The sequence below is a fragment of the Pelmatolapia mariae genome, linkage group LG6, assembly GCF_036321145.2.
Source record: "Pelmatolapia mariae isolate MD_Pm_ZW linkage group LG6, Pm_UMD_F_2, whole genome shotgun sequence".
Classification (NCBI taxonomy): domain Eukaryota; kingdom Metazoa; phylum Chordata; class Actinopteri; order Cichliformes; family Cichlidae; genus Pelmatolapia; species Pelmatolapia mariae.
In genome coordinates, this window is record NC_086232.1 from 28485621 (window position 1) to 28505787 (window position 20167).

Consider the following 20167-nt stretch of genomic DNA (forward strand, 5'->3'; position numbering starts at 1 on the left):
CCAAACAATATATACAATAATATAATATTAATTAGTCAGTGTCAATTGTTGAATTGTCCTGTTCTCATTGTATGACGAATTATGATGTCTGTTTGGTAGCCGTTTGCATACTATGCATACTCTCTCTCTCTTCATATATAGGGTCATATATGTGCGTGTGTGTGTGTGTGTGGGGGGGGGGGGGGGGGGGCGCCAGAGGGCGTGTTCGCCCGGGGCGCCAAACAGGCTAGGACCGCCACTGAGTGTGAGAACAATAACACCAGATTTAACACACCTGTTCCCCATTTGCACCTGAGACCTTGTAACACTAATGAGTCACATGACACCAGGGAGAGAAATGGCTAATTGGGCACAATTTGGACATTTTCATTTAGGGGTGTACACACTTTTGTTACCAGGGTTTTAGGCAATAATGGCCGTATGTTGAGTTATTTTAAGGTGACATCAAATTTACAGCGTTATACAAGCTGTAAACTGACTACTTTACATTGTATCAAAGTGTCATATCTTCAATGTTGTTCCATGAAAAGATATAATAAAATATTTACAAAAATGTGAGGGGTGTACTCACTTTTGTGAGAAATTGTATCAACAGGCGCACTAGAGGGGCAACAATCTGACAAGGCCCAAGACATGAATGTATTTACAGATGGAGGACTGACATTTTTTTTCTCAAGAGCATAGAGAGAAAGTCCAAGAAAGGCAGAACACCTCTGTGGCATGATGGTTTGCTCCATCCATCGCTACCAGGTTGGACCTCAGTGATACGATAAGGGTCCAGATCTAGAAGAGGATCCTCCAGGGCATCCGTAGTCTTTTTAGGAATTTCTCTCCTGTTGTCAGCAGGGCTGACCTGGGACAAAAATGCTCTGGCACTGACAGACAGGCATACAATAATTTAAATACACTTGTCAGCCGCATCATTTTTTCCACTTTGATTTTCGAGGTGTCTTTAAATTCAGCCCTCTGTAGGCTGATAATTTCCGTTTCCATGATGTGGCATCCTTTTGTTTCTACACACTACCCAGTCCATAACATTACATTGAAATCTGATGTGTTATCAGAGTGTTCGTTTAGTTTCTTGTAACTTAAAGACCACATGTGGTGCCTGGTACTTTTTTGGCATTTCTAAAGGCTTTTATGCAATGCAGTCTGTTCAGCACATGTGGTCAGTCACACAAAAACAGGAATGCAACACATCAGATTGTCTTTTACTTCTTTCAATCAGGTTTGTTAAGTGTGATTGTTTTACATTTGTGTAACCACTAATTGCTACAACCATGAAAATATTTGATCTATACTTTATATACTTTTATAATGCTCAGTTTAGATTTTGTGTCATGTTTTTAATCATTGTTGCATTTTTAATGGTAAACAAACATATTTTTGCCCTCAAAACATAGCGCTTGACTTCTGTACTTGACTCTGGGGACTGTCACTCCGGTGGTACTTTAAATTCTTTATAAGTGATTAAAATTACCCATAACCTCAGCTACACACCTATCGTATCAGTTTGAAAGTCCTTGTGAAATCATAAGATTATCACAAAAGTTGATCACAGACCTTAAGGTCAACACAACTGAGATTCAAACTAATCCAAGATATTAAGAAGATGCAGCTATGGCATCAATTCCAAAACCCTAGGTGATTTTCTTCTTGAGTTGCCTCAATGACAAGATTTTCAGAAAACTTGACCACTGACCTTGAGGTCAAGGTCCCCGAGCTTCCAACTCGACCATGATTTTTAGTAGGAACACCAATCCTACATCTCGTTCTCACATTCACAAACTTTGGTCGCCCACCTGGTTGACCATACCCCATCAGCCTTTTATAGCTGAGGGATAAAACCCAAATACTGTTAAACTCATAGCTCTACAGGTGTAACTGTTCAAATAATATTTTATTTTATTAATCAGGCAAATTAGTGGCTGCCATGTAAAGTTTCTTTCCCCCAAGTGAAATGAACTAACAGCCACTACAAATATACAAACACACCCGATGGTCAAAACTGATTTAATGTCAATGTCCACTTGTGCCATTTATTGATTTTAAATTTCAGCAGTGACTTACATCCAGCAACAGGAAATGGTATGATGCAAGCGCTGCATCATAATAAACATAAGAAAAAGACACAACACTAAACAATGCAAACTTAAAATGCAGATTTTCTTGCATGACAGCTTGCTGCCATGCAGGTGACTCAAGAGGACAGAAGCAAGTAGAAGAATTTTGGTTGGAATAATGTCACGTGAAAGTTACAGAAAGATTGTTCTAGATTTCCAGTGAGCAAGAATACCAACTAATGTATAAAAGGGGGAGAGCAGTGAAAAGAAGGCTGGGTTGTCATAAGGTCACTTGTCAAATCTAGGATGGGTTTACCAGGAACACAGCTGTCGGGACTATAAACAGTCCATGGATTTTCAATGCAAATGCAATGGAAAAAACACCCATCTGTGATACTGGTAGGATGCAATTAAGAAACCCAACCTTGTTTGATGCTGTAGCCTAACACACAAACAGGCGCACTTTAGAGTAAAATTTGGAGTAAATTTTACCTATAAAAACACGGGGCACTTAAAACCGGCACTGGGGTTACAATAATCTAATGCTCGAGACAGTAGCAAAAACGGCTTGTTCCAACTTTCTTTTGTTTTTTTTGTTTTGTTTTTTTATTTTACCTGGCATGTGACCCTACAGTACTCAACTGAAGACAAATGTCTGCATTTTCCAGATCATAATGACAGTAATTTATGAGAATCTGTGGATAATAATACTATAATCAGTAGAAAGAGTCCAACTTCATGCAACAACAAGAACAAGAATTGTTTCACAAAAAAGAAAAGAAAAAGTATTTAACAGATTAAACGGAAGAAAATTCACAGTTATGTTTCTTCTCACATTCATACGTTAAAGACTGGACACGCATGCAAGATGGGGTCAAAGATCAACACGGAGCAAAAGCTTTTTTTCCTTTGCTTGTGTTCTACAAAATGCTTCTCTATTCATTCACAGCTTGTGCTGTTGCATTAAAGTTAGGGGAGATTTACCATTTGGCTGATGTGAGAAATGTGAGCCTTGTACCCTACCTGGCAGGTCAAATGTATTTCAGAGGTAAAGGCAGACTTTGAACCGTATACATAGAAATACATAAAGTGCTTCTGTCAAAATAAACAAACAATAAAAACAGTACAAAACGGTTTTCAAAAAAGAGGTATCAAAACAATGCACTTGGGGGTGTGGAGGAGACTGGTGTCTGCTGGACATCAGAGGATTCCTGCAGGACAGACAAATGAGCTGGGGATTCTTGCTTTAAATAAAAAAGATGTTCGAAGATGAATGGAGGTAAGGAGGGGTAGTCGAGTGGCTTTCAACCAAGGATCAGGCTGGACTTGCCCCCGGGGGGGTTTCGGCGGCCAGATGGTAGTCCTGCAGAGGGTTCCTCAGCCTGGGGGGCCTCATCATGCTGCTCTGGAACTACTTCAGGCTCAGCAGCGCTGTTTTCTGAGCATCAAAAGACAGTTTACAAAATAAAGAAGGAAATGTTCCCTTATGACTTCTTGAAAGCACAGTCTGCGTGTCAAGTTTATCGTGTTCACTCTCTAAACAAACTATGAATACCATTGCATGTGGGTGTTTCCTGTTGTTTTCAGTTTACTCTCCATTTCAACTCAACTGCAGATAACAATAATTTGCTTCTCCTGCCCTGTTTTCAATTGAACACTAAGCTTCAAGGTTTCTTTGCTTTGCACATATTTAGTTTCCCCTGGTAAACTGATTCTACAACTCTAAGTTCAAGCAGACCATTAAACTTTATGTATAGTTAATTCAGGGAGGCAGACTGGGGGAGTCAGGGGGAATAATAATGTTACCATATCAGTGTTTCTTTTCCTCTCCTTTCTGTGTATGTGTTGTAAGCATTATATTAAAACTGACTTGGATAAATGTGCCAACAGTTGGGGTGCAGGGAGGTTTCGAACTAAAATAACAATGATGATCAAGAAACATGCTCTTACCATTTTCACGTACAGAGATATCTCCATCCTAATCAAGATAAGCAGAAAAGAAAGGATGAATGTTTGACACCTTCATAAAGGAATTTTGTACAACTTGAATCTGTTTTGATGGAAAAACGCAAATTCACAGCACAGGTCAATAGCACTAGTTACAACCCAAGTGTCATTTGGTAATTTCTCAAAAGGAAGAAGAGGAAAACATTGATACTTTAAATAGTTTGTACTTAAGCTGTTTCTTGCTGTTTGTTTGGCCTCAAGTTTCACTTCCTTTCTTTGTGCAACTCATGATCTGAGCCTTTGTCTTACTGTGGTGGGGGTGTCCCCCAAGTGACTGGTGGTATGATTTCCTCCTCTCCTCAGGGGGGCCGATGGCTCTCCACACAGCACACCTGTTGGTTTCCCGCCTAGAAGAGGAATGAAATATTGGGAATAATAATGGGAATAACGAGAAGGACAATCCCAATTTAAATAAACATGTATTATATGTGTCTGTGTTGAGCTGTTTCAGTCTGGACTGCAGAGCTGGACAGACAGGCAGACAGACATAGGGACTATCCCTTATCACTGCCAGCATGTCTCAAGCACTGTGTTTTAATGATCCACCAGTGGAAAATAAAAAGGCATCTCAAAAAAACATCACTGAATAACAACATCTGAGAATTGGGGCAATAAAACTTCTCTGAGGCAATGAGACCCCGGAGATTAAAATAAACCCCAAACCGAGCCAACTGTCAGACACGCCTGACTGACACAATCCTACACACTTCGTTCTTCACTGATTTTCTACAAAATCTAATTGAAAAACAAAACAAAACAACGACACCTAAATTAGAGAGCATTGATCGATGCATCCAAAAGCAACCAGATGCAAATATGTAATAAATGGCCTGATTATAAGCAGATAAATGACACATTTTCAGTTTCCCCTGAAATATTTGCAAGTAACAAATGACATTTGTGAGGACAGGAAATAACAATCTCATGATAGAAGCTACTCAAACAGCTGCGCACTGACTGGACTCCTACATATGACCTTCCAGTTTTCTATTGTGCTCTGGGGAAGTTTGACATTTCTTTAGTTACACTTTCGCACGAAATGTCCATCTTATAACAACCATTTTCACACTGAGGTTAATTTAGATGTGCAGTCATGTTCTCCTGCGTAGGCCACTTTTACTGTGTAGGCCATTTCCTTTTCGCCTCCGGGGGGTTTCTGGTTCATTCTCAGTACCCTTATTCACAAGCCTAACAGCAACGCATGTGTCTGTCAGTTTCGGTATAAATAACGGCTATTCAGAAATACTGTCTATCAGCACATGATTGGGGGTAGAGAAGAAGGCCAAAAAGACCTAGAGCAAATTTACATTTTTATAATTTGTTCTCACGAAACAAAAGTGGTCCTATTCTCCAAATCGACAACAGCTTAATGTGACATTTCAACTACGTAATATGAACTTCTTAAACTTTTCAGTATTATTATTTTTTTGCACATTTATTATATCAGATAAAAGGTACCAGTTTACTGTCATCCCATTTTATAACATATTCTAAAGGACCAACTGAGTTTTTTGGCTGAATGAATGCCTGCAAATCCTGCTAACATCTCTCGGTGTCACCGGCACCGATGCTGGTGAGACGGCCATCAGTGCTACTCTGCAGCCACCTAGTAGATAAACCTATGGTATAAATTCTTCTTGTTCTCAAGTTATTGCATTCACAGGATTTTCAGAAAACGTGACCTTATGAGGTCATGATAAACTAAATCACCCTGCGCACCACTTAACTGGATAGTCAGCAGAGCACTTTCTCTAACAGACTGACTGAGTTCTGTTGCCACAAAGACAGATACAAAATGTTCTCATACCTCATTAACCCTCTCAGGGCAGGTGTTGCAGATTTGCAACAGTTAAAAACTAACAACCTGATTACCCCACATACATATTTTATGAGGTTTTTTTTTACTCAGAAGTACCACTGCAGGATTGGTTGTGCATTAGCAACAAAAAACTTAATTTGAGCCTGAGAGGGTTAAATAACTCTTTCTAACATGATACATCTGTCTAGCAGAGTCATCTGCACTTAAACATTTTACTGCCATTTGTTTTTACTTTCCCCAAATATGTAAAGGATAAAATATTTGACACGCAGGAGCTGTTTGTCTTTGTAAATCATGAAGTCATGAGTGAGTACTCTAGCGTTTGGGGGTTTAGGTCTGTGCCAATAAGAACATCTGGCTTGTGCACGCATGACTGTGTGTGTACAGCAGGTGCAAAATAATACACTGACGCAAGCACTGTTATAAAAAAATCATTTTAAGCATTTTCATTTTTAAGTATTTGTACTATATCCTACGCATAATCTACAGGGTAATACTACACATTTTATTTCAAATTAGACTTCCACCTGTAATTTCCATAGTTTGAAGAGTAACTTCTGTGTCAAAATTACATTTACTGCTCACTTTTTATTTTTAGCTACACTTTGCTGGTATTGTTTAGGTCCCACATTTTGCTTTCAGAACTTTCTTAATTCTTTCTGTTGGAGATTCAACAAGGTGCTGGAAACTCAGAGACGTTGATCCATACTGATGATATGCAGTTGCTGCAGATTTGACAGACATCCATAATGGAAATCTTCCGGTTCAGCACATTGCAAAGATGCTCAGGTGACTGATCAGGCAATTTGAGTACAGTGAGCACATTGTTCAAGAAACGAATATGAGATGGTTTGAGCTTTGTGGCATGGCATACTATCCTACAGGAAGCAGCTATAAGAAGATTAGTACATTGTGGTCATGAAAACATGGAGCATTGTCTGCAAAACTGTTCAGGTAGGCTGTTGCATTCAGACAATGCTCAACTGTAGGGCTGTAGTGATTCATCGACACAGTTGATGACGCTGACTAGAAAAATTGTCAACATGCAATTTTGATCTTGATGCGTCATATTCTAAAACCACACAAATATGTTTTTATATCTGCAATACACTACAGGAAGACGTTTAAGGCATTTAAAATGTCCGCACCCTGGAGTCAACAACACGGCATTTAATCTGTTATTAGACTCAACTGACCTCTCTCAAAATGTAAAAGCACCCACCCACCACTTTAATCACACTCTAGATCTTGTTTTAACATATAGCATAGAAGCTGACATTTAATAGTGCTTCCTGAAAACCATCTCCTGTCTGATCATTTCCTAAGAACATTTAAATTTACAATAATAGATTACACAGCAGTGGGGAGTAGATTTCACAGTAGATGTATTTCTGAAAGCGCTGTAACTAAGTTTAAGAATATAATCCACCCACTGTTGTCATCTTCAATGCCCTGTACCAACACAGAGCAGAGAAGCTACCTGAACACTACTCCAACAGAGGTCGATTATCTTGTTAATAACTTTGCCTCCTCACTACATACGACTCTGGATACTTTAGCTCTTGTGAAAAATAAGGCCTCAAATCAGAAGTACTTGACTCCCTGGTGTAACTCTAAAACACACACCTTAATGCAGATAACTGGTAAGCAGGAGAGGAAAAGGCGTTATACAAATTTAGAAGGTCATCATTTAGCTTGGAAGAATAGTTTGCTGCTTTTTGAAAAAGCCCTCTGTAAAGTTAGAACATCTTCACTGATTGAAGAAAATAAGAACAACCCTAGGTTTCTCTTCAGCACTGTAGCCAAACCATTCCTTTAAAGTTAACTAGTAATGACTTCATGAACTTCTTCACAAAAAAATTTTAACCATTAGAGAACAAATGACTCATAATCAACTCACATATGTAACATTATCCACGGTTACTTTCAGTACCATTGATATTTATTTAGAGTCTTTTTCTCCAATCGATCTTTCTGAGTTAACTTCAATAATTACTTCCTCCAAACCCTCAATGTGTCTTTTAGACCCCATTCCTACAGGACAGCTCAAAGAAGTCCTGCCATTAATTAATGCGTCAATCCTAAATATGATCAACCTATCTCTAATAATGGGCTACCACAGGACTTCAAGCTGGCAGTAGTTAAACTGTCTCTTGACCCAGCTGTCTTAGCTAATTATAGGCCAATCTCCAACCTTCCTTTCATCTCAAAAATTCTTGAAAGAGTAGTAGTCAGATCATCTGCAGAGGAATGGCTAATTTGAAGAGTTTCAGTCAGGTTTCAGAGCTCATCACAGCACAGAAACAGCTTTAGTGAAGGTTACAAATGATCTTTTTGTGGCCTCTGACGGTGGTATCATCTCTTGTCCTGCTAGACCTCAGTGCAGCGTTCGATACTGTTGACCATAATATTCAATTAGAGCGATCAGAGCACGCTGTGTGTATTACAGGTACTGCGCTGCAGTAGTTTGTATTATATCTATCTAAAAGACTCCAATTTGTTCATGTAAATGGAGAGTCGTCTACATAAACCTAGGTTAATTATGGAGATCCACAGGGTTCAGTGCTAGGACCAATTCTGTTTATATTATACATGCTTCGCTTAGGCAGTATCATCAGAAGACATAGTATATATTTTCACTGCTATACAGATGACACCCAGCTCTATCTATCCATGAAGCCAGGTAACACACACCAATTAGTTAAAATGCAGGAATGTCTTAAAGACATAAAGACCTGGATGGCCGCTAACTCTCTGCTTCTAACTTTAGATAAAACTGAGGTTATTGCACTCGGCCCTAAAATTCCTAGAAATATGGTATCTAACCAGATACTTACTCTGGATGGCATTACCTTGGCCTCCAGTAACACTGTCATTTTTAGAATGTCAGTCATTTTTTCCCATGATATGTCATTAAAAGCAAATATTAAACAAATATGTAGGACTGCTTTCTTCCATTTGCACAATATCTCTAAAATTAGAAATATTTTGTCTCAGAGGGACTCTGAAAAACTAGTTCATGCATTTATTACTTCCAGGCTGGACTACTGTAATTCATTATTACCAGGATGTCCAAAAAACTCCCTGAAAAGCCTTCAGTTAATCCAAAATGCTGCAGCAAGAGTACTGACAGGGACTAGAAAGAGAGAGCATATTTCTCCTGTATTGGCTTCCCTTCATTGGCTCCTTGTTAAATCCAGAATTCAATTCAAAATCCTGCTCCTCGCATACAAGATCTTAAATAATCAGGCCCCATCTTATTTTAATGACCTTATAGTACCATATCACTCCATTAGAGCACAACACTGCAGGATTACTTCTTGTTCCTAGAGTATTTAAAAGTAGAATGGGAGGCAGAGTCTTCAGTTTTCAGTAGGGCTGGGTATCGTCACTGATTTCTAGAATCGATTCAATTCCGATTCACAAGGTCCCGAATTGATTCGATCCACAATTCGATTCGATGAACAGTACCTGATGCTGCTGAAGGGAAGCAGAGCAAAGTTACAGAGGTTTTATTAGAGGCACAGTTAAGCATTTTGCAATTTTGCATAATTTTAAAAAGTTTAAATTTGTTCAGTAGCCTATTTAACTGCAGAAATGAGGCTTTCTTTTCGGAAGTAAGTAAAAGGAAAAAAAAACAGCGGCTGACAGCACTGTAAACAACGGTAGACTGGTGGGTAATAAGCAAGCAAATAATGGAGAAAACTGAGATTTTTAGACGGGAAACTGTTCTTGAAGTACACTGAGAGAGAGAGAGAGAGAGAAAGAGAGAGCGAGAGAGAGAGAGAGCTGTGCCTGAAGTGAGATTTTATCGTGCTGGAAGTGAAACAGCAAAAGTAAGAAAGGGAATTCAAGATATGTGAAGCGAAATGTGAAGCGTAGTTTGGATCTTCTTTTGCTGCTGGTTCAGTCAATGTTGTTTGGAGAGAGATAAAAACCTCCAGCTTCAGAATCTAGTGCAAAAAAGGGCGTAAACACAAAGCGCAGACCCGCCGAAACATCAGAATCAGTGCCCCGACCGTGTCCGTGCCACCAGGTGAGAAAGGCAACATCTCACTGATTCTGATCTGTCGGCGGGTCCGCGCTTTGTGTTTACATCTTAGTGCAGAATCCGTGTACCTGCTCTCATTTACTGTTTTAGCTGTTTGGTGGTTGTTGAAATTTTGTGAGGTTTAACCTGAGATTCTGGCATTTCGGGCAAAATAAATTTATATTTAAAAATCAATATCACGTTATCCAAGCTAGAATAGATTTTAATCGATAAATCAATTACCAAAACCCACCCCTAGTTTTCAGGCCCCTCTTCTGTGGAACCAGCTTCCAGTTTGGATTTGGGACACAATATATGAGGCGACTGTTTTTGTGATTTGGCGCTGTATAAATGTTATTGAATTGCATTGAATTAATTGACTAATCAAAAAAAAAAAATCATTGGCAGATTAGCCGACTGCCAAAATAATCTTTTGTTTGCTGCCCTACTCAATTGGTACTAAGACACCCAAAATTTACATTCCACCACCAGGGTAAACCACTGATACACGTCATTATTTATCCAATTAACCTAGCCTGGATGGCTAAATACACTGATTTGCTGTTATGTGATTGCCCAATTAGATATTTGTGTTAATGCACAGTCCAACAGGTGTACCTAATAAAGTGATCATGAGTTCTGAACATAGTGAGCACAAAAATGTGGGTGTTTTTTTAGATAGAGTGCCTGTTGCTTTATTTCCAGACAGTCTAGACTTGGCAGCATTCATGACGTCACAGGATTACAATAAATCCACTTCTGAGAAAGAACAAGGAAGCGTTTATGATAATTAGTTTATGTGAATGTGTACTTTGAGCTTATAAAAGCATGCAATGGAGAACCGTGACATAAAACAACTGAGAATTTGACATTTGGTCAATGAAAAATAAACAGATAAATTTATTCCTATTCATGAGTTGCTGAATTGCATTTTCACATAATTAAAAGCCCAAACAAGGGCACAAATTACTACTCTAATGAAGAGATACGCAAGCTGTTTCTTTAAGATTTAACACAAAGACAACAGCAAAGTTAAACACCAGCCCAGAGAGTACTTTGCAGCAGCGGCCACTCAACTGTAGAAACAGCCACAGGTACGAACTAAGGCTTGAATGCTATAAAGGAGAAATATAAGTAATGCAGATATCTCCACTTCTAAAAAGCTGTAAACTACTCTACCATTTTCCTTCTCCAAGCACACCAACTGGAATCAGCTGACTGTGCGGAAGTATGTGAAAAAAAATTCCATGTTTGATTTTTTTTTTCTTTTTACATCAATCATTGTGGAAATAATTGAAAAAAACATGCTTGGAATTCATTTATTAATTTTTTTGATTTTTAAATATAATGTGATTACTCAATTCAGTAAAATAACATTACATTACTGTGTTAAACAAAAATGTAATGTGATACCATACCACTCCACATGTCTCTGTAAACACATAAATCTCTTACTCTCTCTCTTGTCTTTGACAAACATGCTGTGGCAGTTGCAGGTCAGGTTAGGTAAGTAAGCAGAAAAAAAGAAACCTGCTCAGTGACTGTGAGTAAATCACTTCTTGAAAGGAGAAGGAAAGAAATATACTTGAGCCTGCTAATTCGAAGAAGACCTTACTCTGCTTAATCAAAGTTCAAAACAACTCAGGACAAGTGTCTCACTTCTCAAAACACCAAAACACAGAGAAGTAAAAGAAGGAACTGAAAGATGGGGCTTGAGTGAATTATATCCAGCTTAAATTTTCAGAACAAAGAGAGGACTATTACTTTTAACCACTCAATATGAGAAGTAAAAAAGGAGGAAGGAACTGTGAGGAAGCTTTTCTTGCATTCGGTATGAAATCATACAGGACTTTAAAAGATCCTGTAGGTACTATAGTATTACTCAAATCTTTATTGTGTGGCTCAGAAGATGAAACGATTGTTAATACTAAACTACTCTCTATTGTTAAGTAAATTCCCCCATATATTAATAGACCCTTGAACACTTCCTGATGTAGGCTTCCTGATGGTCAGCTACTTTCTTGGTGAAGTGTATTTTACACTGATGTCATCACATGGTTATTCACGTCTCGGACTTTCCACCAACACACCATTATATGTAATACTTCCTACCACTCTTTTTACAGGCCTATCAAAACAGTGTCTAGCTTAAGTTGCCAAAAGGTATCCAGAGGCCATTTCCCCAAATGATACAAGGATAAATTTACTAATGGCAATTTATAATATATTTCTAATATCATACATTAAAAACTGTTTCACTAGAGACCCTGAGATCTTCAAATTTACAGTAGACATTCAGTATTGAAGAGCCATTTTTGTAGCTATATTGTTTAAAAGAAAGTATCTATCACAATAAACTTGGAGTTTTATTTTGATTTTTTCCAAAGGTCGGAAAGCATGAGAAATGCTTGTGCTAGCTCTATGCGTAATAGACCTCTTTTGTAAGATGTACTTTTAAAATTATGTTGATGTTTAAATAATTTATTTTCTTTTTAGGTGTGTCTCGTGCTCACTTGGGGAAAATGCTCTGGAACAAGAGAAGCAAATAAAAATTGCAATACCTAGCATCATATTTACCTCATGTCTAGTTTCATTTCCTTTTTTCTGTGTTTTTTTGTTGTTGTGCATCAATCTACATTTAGGAAAGTACACTTAAGGCCAAAAGTCTACATACCATTGTCATGTGCATGAATGTCATGATAAGTTTGGTTTTTCTATCATTTCTTTGAACTTCTTTTTTTCAGGATGGAATGATTGTACAGCATACATCTTTAATGATTTAAAAAAAAATTCAAGAATTGGGTGCACAAGTTTTAATTTGTTTTGGACTTTCTCTAATCCATTTAGAATGGCCTACCCAAAGCCCCGACCAACCCTTTTTAACTCTACTGACAATTTGTGAATTATACCTAAAAGCCAAGTCTGTGCCAGGAAACCAACCAATTTAAATGAACTCTATGAGCCAAAACAAGCGGTCAAAGATCCAGCCAGAATTATGCCAGAAGCTTGTTAAGGACTACTAAAAGCATCTGGTCGAGGTCGAGATTTCTTGCTAAGTGCCATTTAACCAAATATTAGTGGGTATATGTATACTTTTGACCATGTGTGGATTAGAAAAAAATCATAAACAAATTCAAAGTTGTGCACCCCATTTTTGTTTTTCAAAATCATTAAAGATCTATGCTGTACAATCATTCTACCACAATAATATTTCAAAGAAATCATTAAAAGACCAAACTTATCATCACATTCATACCCACAACTGTATATATTCAGCACGGCAACAATAAGACTTATTAAACCATGGCGTTCCAGAGGTTTCTACACTGAGACAATGACTATTTATTTTCAGATGATGCAGATGATACCCGGATGTATATATCCATGAGGCCACATGACAATCAATTAGGCTACGTTCACACTGCAGGCGAAAGCGCATCAAATCTGATTTTTTTGACCCTATGCGACCCATATCCGATCATGGTATGACAGTGTGAACGGCACAAATCCGATATTTTCAAATCCGATCTGGGTCACTTTCGTATGTGGTACTGAATCCGATACATATCCGATGTTTTAGAAAGCGACTGCTGTTTGAACGGTCATGTCGCATTAAATCTGTCTTTTACGTCACTGACACGAGACAGACGCCAATTATCAGCGCCGGAGAAGCGCCCGAGAAGACATCGCGAACGCTTCCTGGCCATCCAGTGTAGATGTTAGTGAAACTGTTGGGAAGACAACATTGGAGAAACGTGAACATTTTATTTGTACTGTATAATCTGCAGATTCTGACCGAAATCTGCAACTATCCTTTGAAGCACCGCTCCTCTAAAACAGCAATAAGGATCATTATTAGGTTATTTACATTATTATGTAAATAACAAAATAACTTAAAGCAAAAATTGGGAAACGTAAAGTCCGAAGTCTTTATATTAAGGGCCATCAGTCAAACAATATTGTTTGCTCTGGGTCTAAACAGAGCGCGTTGTGTGTGACATCTTCTTTTGCGCATGCGGGCCGCTTTGAGCGTTCACACTAGAGCGCGTTTGCTGTCGCATTTTATTTGTAGTGTGAACAAGCAGACAAAAAAATCGGATTTGATCAAAAAATCGGAATTGAGCATTAAGACCTGCAGTATGAACGTAGCCTTAGTTAAGCTATAGGTATGTCTTAAAAACAAAGGTCTGGATTGCTTCTTATTTCCTACTAGGGCTGGGTATCGTCACTGATTTCTAGAATCGATTTGTTTCCGATTCACAAGGTCCCGAATCGATTCAATCCACGATTCGATTTAATTCGATTCGATTCGATTCAATTAAATTCGATTTGAATCTGGGAAATTTTGACAGTCAGAAATATTATAATTCAGATCAGTACATTTACATATTTTTGTATCTATAAAAAGGAAGCTGACACATGCAAGACTTTATCAAAGGTGTAAGCGTCACAGCAGATGCCTTTGTGTCAAAGTAGCTGAAGATATAACACAGAAAAACATGAAGGTGATTTTCCTGGCCTGGGATTTTATAAAAATATTCTGCAGTACATCAAAAACGAAAGAAAACCATTAATCAACATATGAACGTTACCTCTGACGTTACAGCGGTTTTATTAGAGACACGGCTAAGCATTCTGCATTTTGCATAATTTTAAAAAGTTTAAATTTGTTCAGTATTGAACGGCAGAAATTAGGTTTTCTTTTCAGAAGTATGTAAATGGAAAAAAACAGCGGCCGACAGCACTGTAAACAACGGTAGACTTGTGCGTAACAAGCAAGCGCATAATGCAGAAAACAGTACAGAGAGAGAGAGAGAGCTGTGCATGAAGTGTGATTTTATCGTGGTGGCAGCAAAACAGTAAACGTCAGAAGGAATTCATGGCGATGTTTATGTGAAGCGTAGTTTGGAACTTCTTTTGCTGCTGGTTCGGTCAATATTGTTTGGAGAGAGATAAAACTAACAGCTTTAGAATCAGCGCAAAAAGGGCGTGAACACAAAGCGCGGACCCGCCGAAACATCAGAATCAGCGAGCTGTCGGCTTTCAGCCCCGGCCGTGTCCGTGCTGTTGTTGTGCCAAAAAGTGATTGTCTGCCAGAAAGTGATTGCCGTCCGAGGGAGCGCGCGCAGCCGCTAAAAGCTGCAGCGCCCGTCAGGTGAAAAAGGCGACATCTCACTGATTCTGATCCGCGGGTCCGCGCTGTGTGTTTACGTCCTTGTGCAGAATCCGTGTACCTGCTCTCATTTACTGTCTTAGCTGTTTGGTGGTTGTTGAAATTTTGTGAGGTTTCACCTGAGATTCTGGCGTTTCGGGCAAAATAAATTTATATTAAAAAATCGATTCAGGATTTTAATGAATCGATTTCACGTTATCCAAGCCAGAATCGATTTTAATCGATGAATCGATTATTAAAACCCACCCCTATTTCCTACCTCTCAATTCAGACATTTGAAGTTATTGTACTCCGTCTTAACAATCTTTGGAACATGTTGTCTAACCAGATACTTACTCTTTAGCCTGCAGTCATTTTTGATCAGAATATGTCCTTCAACACGCACATTAAACAAATATGTAGCACTTACTTCATTCAGCTTGCGCAAAAAAAGTCTGAAACGTGATGCTGAAAAGCTAGTTTGTACATTTAACACTTCTAGGCTGGACTTTTGTAAATCCTTACTAACAGTCTGCTCTAAACGCTCCCTGAAAAGCCTTCAGTTTCTCCAGAATGGTGCAGTGTTCTGACAGAAACTATAAAAATAAACCACTGCTGTTCTCCCATGGCTTTGTGTTCTAACAGAGCACTTCACTCTCAGAATGCAGGCTTACTTAAAGTTCGTAGTTTTTTTAAAAGTAGAATCGGGGCAACAGCAACCTGTTAAGTCTTCAACTTAACAGGTCAATCTAGTATGGAACCAGCTCCCAGTTTGGATTTGGGACCCTCTCTACTTTTTGATTAGGCTTAAAACATTCCTTTCTGACAAAGCATGTAGTTAGGACTGAGTCAAGTTACCCTGAACCATTCTTTAGTTATGCTGTAATAGCCTTAGGTTACTAAGGGGGTTCCCGTGATCTACTGAGTATTTCTTCTTCACTCATCGCTTTTCATTCCCTGTGTGTTTATACACCACTACTGCATTTAATATACTGTAGTTTGGGTTTGTTTGGGGTTTTTTTGTCTAATATTACAGGGTCTTCATCCTACAATATAAAATTGCTGCTGTTGTGAATTGGCGCTATAAAAATAATTAAGTTAAATTAAAAAGGCCATTCTGAAAATTTTAATTTTAAATAATAAACCCTGTGCTTCAACAAGGAATTGAAGCAGTCAAAACTACACAAATATTCAAGATTTCTGCAAACTTGTTGATTACGAGACAAACACTTTTGGTCCAATTTATAATCACGATCTTTTGGGAAGCTAACCTGCTGTGTGAAATATCATGACTGGAAACAGATTCTGGAAAAACCACAATAAATATCTGTAAACTTGCTTGTTGTTATTACTGGTTTTCTAACACCTAAGATACATTTTCTAAATAAGATGGCTATGGCAAATTGAGCTGTAGGTTTTTTGACAAAAGCAACATATGTGCAGATGTGATGCAGATATTACCTGGTGGGTTGTTCCTTCGATTAGCATAAGGGTCTTCTGGCTCAGCAAAAACGCTAGACGCCATCTTGTTTTTCCGGACAGGCGGCTTCTCCTCATCTGCACCAAGTGAAATGTTGGAGCCACCACCAGGAGGGCGCAAAACCCTGGAAAGAGAGAGACTCTTCTGTTTCTTCTCTACCAATATTTATATGTATTTATTAAATGTTATGCCTTAGAATTAATGCTTCGCTTATACTCATGTCAATAAAATTCAGTGAATTGTGTTTTGGCTCGTACAACAATGAGCGTCCCAGTGGGGGGAGTGTGTAAGAGTCACGACTACAGGTTTTTATAATTAACTAAAACAAAACTGAAAACTAACATATTAGGTTCATTCCAGGAAGGAAACATGGATCCCTTGAGCAGTGAGCAGGAAGGTCAGTCAAAAAAAATCATCTGCCATATGAAAAATGCGGATCTACCTGCTGTGGGGACACTGATAATGACGAAACAAATAAACGAATAAAAATAAAACAAAATCACTAAACCGAAATGAGCAACCTCCCTTGTGAAACTAACTGAAACTAAAAATTCTTAATGAAACATAAAATAAAAGTGAAAACATAAAACTAGATTAATCCCGGTAATGAATCAGACAGATTTATTACACTAAGCGATGGGGTTTCGGTACATCTGAAAGATTTTAAGTGGTAAAGAAAGAAATGTAAATTACTAAATGGCTAAAATTTTCTTTACACCACATAACCTCACAACTCAGTTGCTGTTTAGAATATTATACACCGAGACAGACTTGAGAGATATATCTATCAAATAAATATATCACCCGAAACCTCGGATCTATAGATGTGATATCATGATATTTGAAGAGTTTAATTCATAAATACAACCATGTTCAGTATATAATTGGTGCAAAAAAAAAAAAAAAAAACCCAGTCTATTATGGGATTCTATTAAAGAACTCTGGGTAATGGGCAGTGGAAAATCTGCGACATATAAAGTTATTGCAATCTACATTTATCTGAAAGTAAGAACAGTATTGATAAAAATAAACAAGCAAAACTGGAAAAATATAGTTTTAGAAAATAACAGGAGCCTTTCAAAATCAATAATGTATGGCATGTATGGTGCACTAAAACAATTAAATATAATAATGACAATAATTATTACTAACCTGTGATTTACGTGATATATTATGCTAGTTATTATGCTTAAAAATAGGCTAGGCTATTTAACAGTGCTAAATATGTGGATTATACCTTATGCCCAGGTGTGGCATATGCGTGTTTATGGTTTGTGTATAAATGACAGGTGTCAGAATACCTTGATTCTTCAAATATTGTGAAAGTAAATATTTAGTAAAGGTCATCCATCCAAGTAAATATTTAATCCTCATATCTCCTACTACATTTTGTATTACCTAACTTATGACAACTGCAAAACTATATTAATACAATGTATTATGAGCACCTTTGTGCTGTGACTGTTATTTTGGTAGCGTAAATTAATTCCAACTCATGTGCCTTATACAGATGTGCCTTATACATGGGTAATTGAGACTATATAATTGAGAAACTTAATTTTCTCTGCTGTATATGCAGCAGATTTTATCAATGTTATTTTGGTATACGTTTCCAAAAAACTTAAAGATAACAACAATTTGTGTTTTTACAGTGTGATGATGATTAAAATATGCTTTTGTCTAACTGCACTGTAATTATGGTGCTATTGAATTTGCTACAATAACCATATAACTTTCTGAAAACTCATTCGTTTAAATAGTGCTAATTTGTTTGTTTTGTTTTATCTTGGTCTTAAATCAGATGTTCATTGCATCTAATAAACTAATACAATACACGTGGAATTCAGTGTATGGTCTATATAATGCCAGGTGTGGCCAGCAGTAACATGGCCCTCGCCTCAATCAGACCATATGCAAGACAGACTAAAGCATGTCTTACTGCACCTCCGATAATAATCTCGCTTCCCTGATCAGAAATCTGCGGGAACCCCACCCAGCTGAATGAATATATATTTACTCCCCTACGTTTTCCAAACAATAACCACAAAATACTCAAGAAGGAAATGCAGTACAAACACACGAAGGCATAAAAGGCCTCGGAACCACGATTAGTCTGCATCAGCTCGCTAAGCATCCTCTCTCCACAAAAGGCAGCGGTACAGGCGTGTTGTCTTGCTAACTAACGTTCACGTTCGAATGCTATATCCGGATGGGCAAAATAGGAAGGCGTGGTAGCAAGCTTCATAATTGTATCGTCGACGGCTTTACTTTCAAACTATGTCTAGGCGCTTTAGTAACAATTACAGGCAGGGGCAAAACAAAACGGTCGTCTATTTTTCTCCGTTAGCCTGTGTGTCGCGTTGGGGTAAAGTCAGAGGATGCTGGACTTGTTGGCTTCATGGTGGATGGCTAACGGATACACAGAGGTCTGAAAGACGCCTTTTACCTGGAACTGCTTTTAGCACCGGGCTCCATCCCTTGAAATGTCGTAGTAGTCGTCATTTTTGCACAAGATGTCGTACAGTATGTTAAGTCTATCAGTATGCAACCAAACTACACTCTCATAAGCAGTATTTCACCACCTCATCACTATCCACCCTAGCTGGTGGCTCCCAGTCAACCTGCTTCCAGTCTGAGAGGACCAGTGTGGAACTAAACGACGAAAGAGATCTCACTTCCGGCTGTTTTTCCAAAATAAAATAAGACAACTGTGGGGGAAAAAAGGCCTGCGATTCTGTGATTCAATTATCTCACGTGAAACTGTATAATTTTGTGCTTAGGAATACAAATTTTGCAGCTGAGGAGTTGCTCTTTGCTATCTAACCTTTAACAAAAATGACACCTTCGAATTTAAATTTGAAGCCGATTTTCAGATTTCCGGTTTTGTCTGGTTAGAGCTGGACCGTATGCATATTTTGAACATGTGGATTAGAGAAAATACAAATCCAGAATATCTTCAAATTTGTGCACCGATTTCTTGTTTTTTAAAGTCATTAAAGATGTATGCTGTAAAATATTTCCACCTTGGACAAAGAGCAGTACAAAGAAGTCAGAGCGGATGCGTTAACAGCATGCAGACTGTTCACTTATACATAATTTCTTCTGGGATTAATAAAGTATTCTGATCCTGATTCTAAAAGCCCCAAACTACCATGATCACGCTCATGGTGAGTGTATGTAAACCTTTCACCACAAGTGCACTTCTCCAAATTTTAAGGGATGCATAACAAAATGTCACTAAATGCGGAAATGAAGCATGACAGGAGGTGACGTTGGGGAAACCTGATGGGTATTGGGTGCTATTTGGGTGCTTTATCTGCTTCTCCCCCCCCAGAGACACAATAAGATAAATTAAAATTCAACACCATACGAAAAACATCTCATACAAAAGATGTATATTAAACTTACTCAGAGCTATTGCTGGGATTCACACAGAAGTGTGAGTCAGTCTATCTCCCTAAACAGGACCCAGTAACCATTACAGTGGCAGACATCCTAGCACTGTACAGCACTAGGCCCTGACATGATTCAGTCTATCTCCCTAAAGAAGTTAACTGCATTTCATGAGCATCTTGCAGCATAAATGAACCAGCTGTTAATGGATGAAACACCCAGA

General features: G+C 38.2%; 1 protein-coding gene across 1 annotated transcript; it reads right to left on the reverse strand.

Moving 5' to 3' along the window:
• Positions 1-1898: 1898 nt before the first annotated feature.
• jpt1a (Jupiter microtubule associated homolog 1a) lies at positions 1899-19192 on the reverse strand. The gene is made up of 5 exons (XM_063476509.2): positions 18998-19192; positions 16533-16675; positions 4320-4417; positions 4014-4041; positions 1899-3501 (listed from the first exon to the last, which is right to left on the reverse strand). Exons 1-5 carry the CDS (start codon positions 19051-19053, stop codon positions 3368-3370), a joined length of 459 nt encoding a protein of 152 aa, XP_063332579.1. The 5' UTR covers positions 19054-19192; the 3' UTR covers positions 1899-3367.
• Positions 19193-20167: the final 975 nt, after the last annotated feature.

Coding starts and splice junctions, on each gene's coding strand:
- jpt1a (XM_063476509.2), bottom strand. CDS start 19,053: ATGACGACTACTACGACATTTCAAGGGATGGAGCCCGGTGCTAAAAGC. Junction 16,676..18,997: donor GGTGCTAAAAGCAGTTCCAG/GTAAAAGGCGTC, acceptor CTCTCTTTCCAG/GGTTTTGCGCCCTCCTGGTG. Junction 4,042..4,319: donor TGGGGGACACCCCCACCACA/GTAAGACAAAGG, acceptor TATCTTGATTAG/GATGGAGATATCTCTGTACG.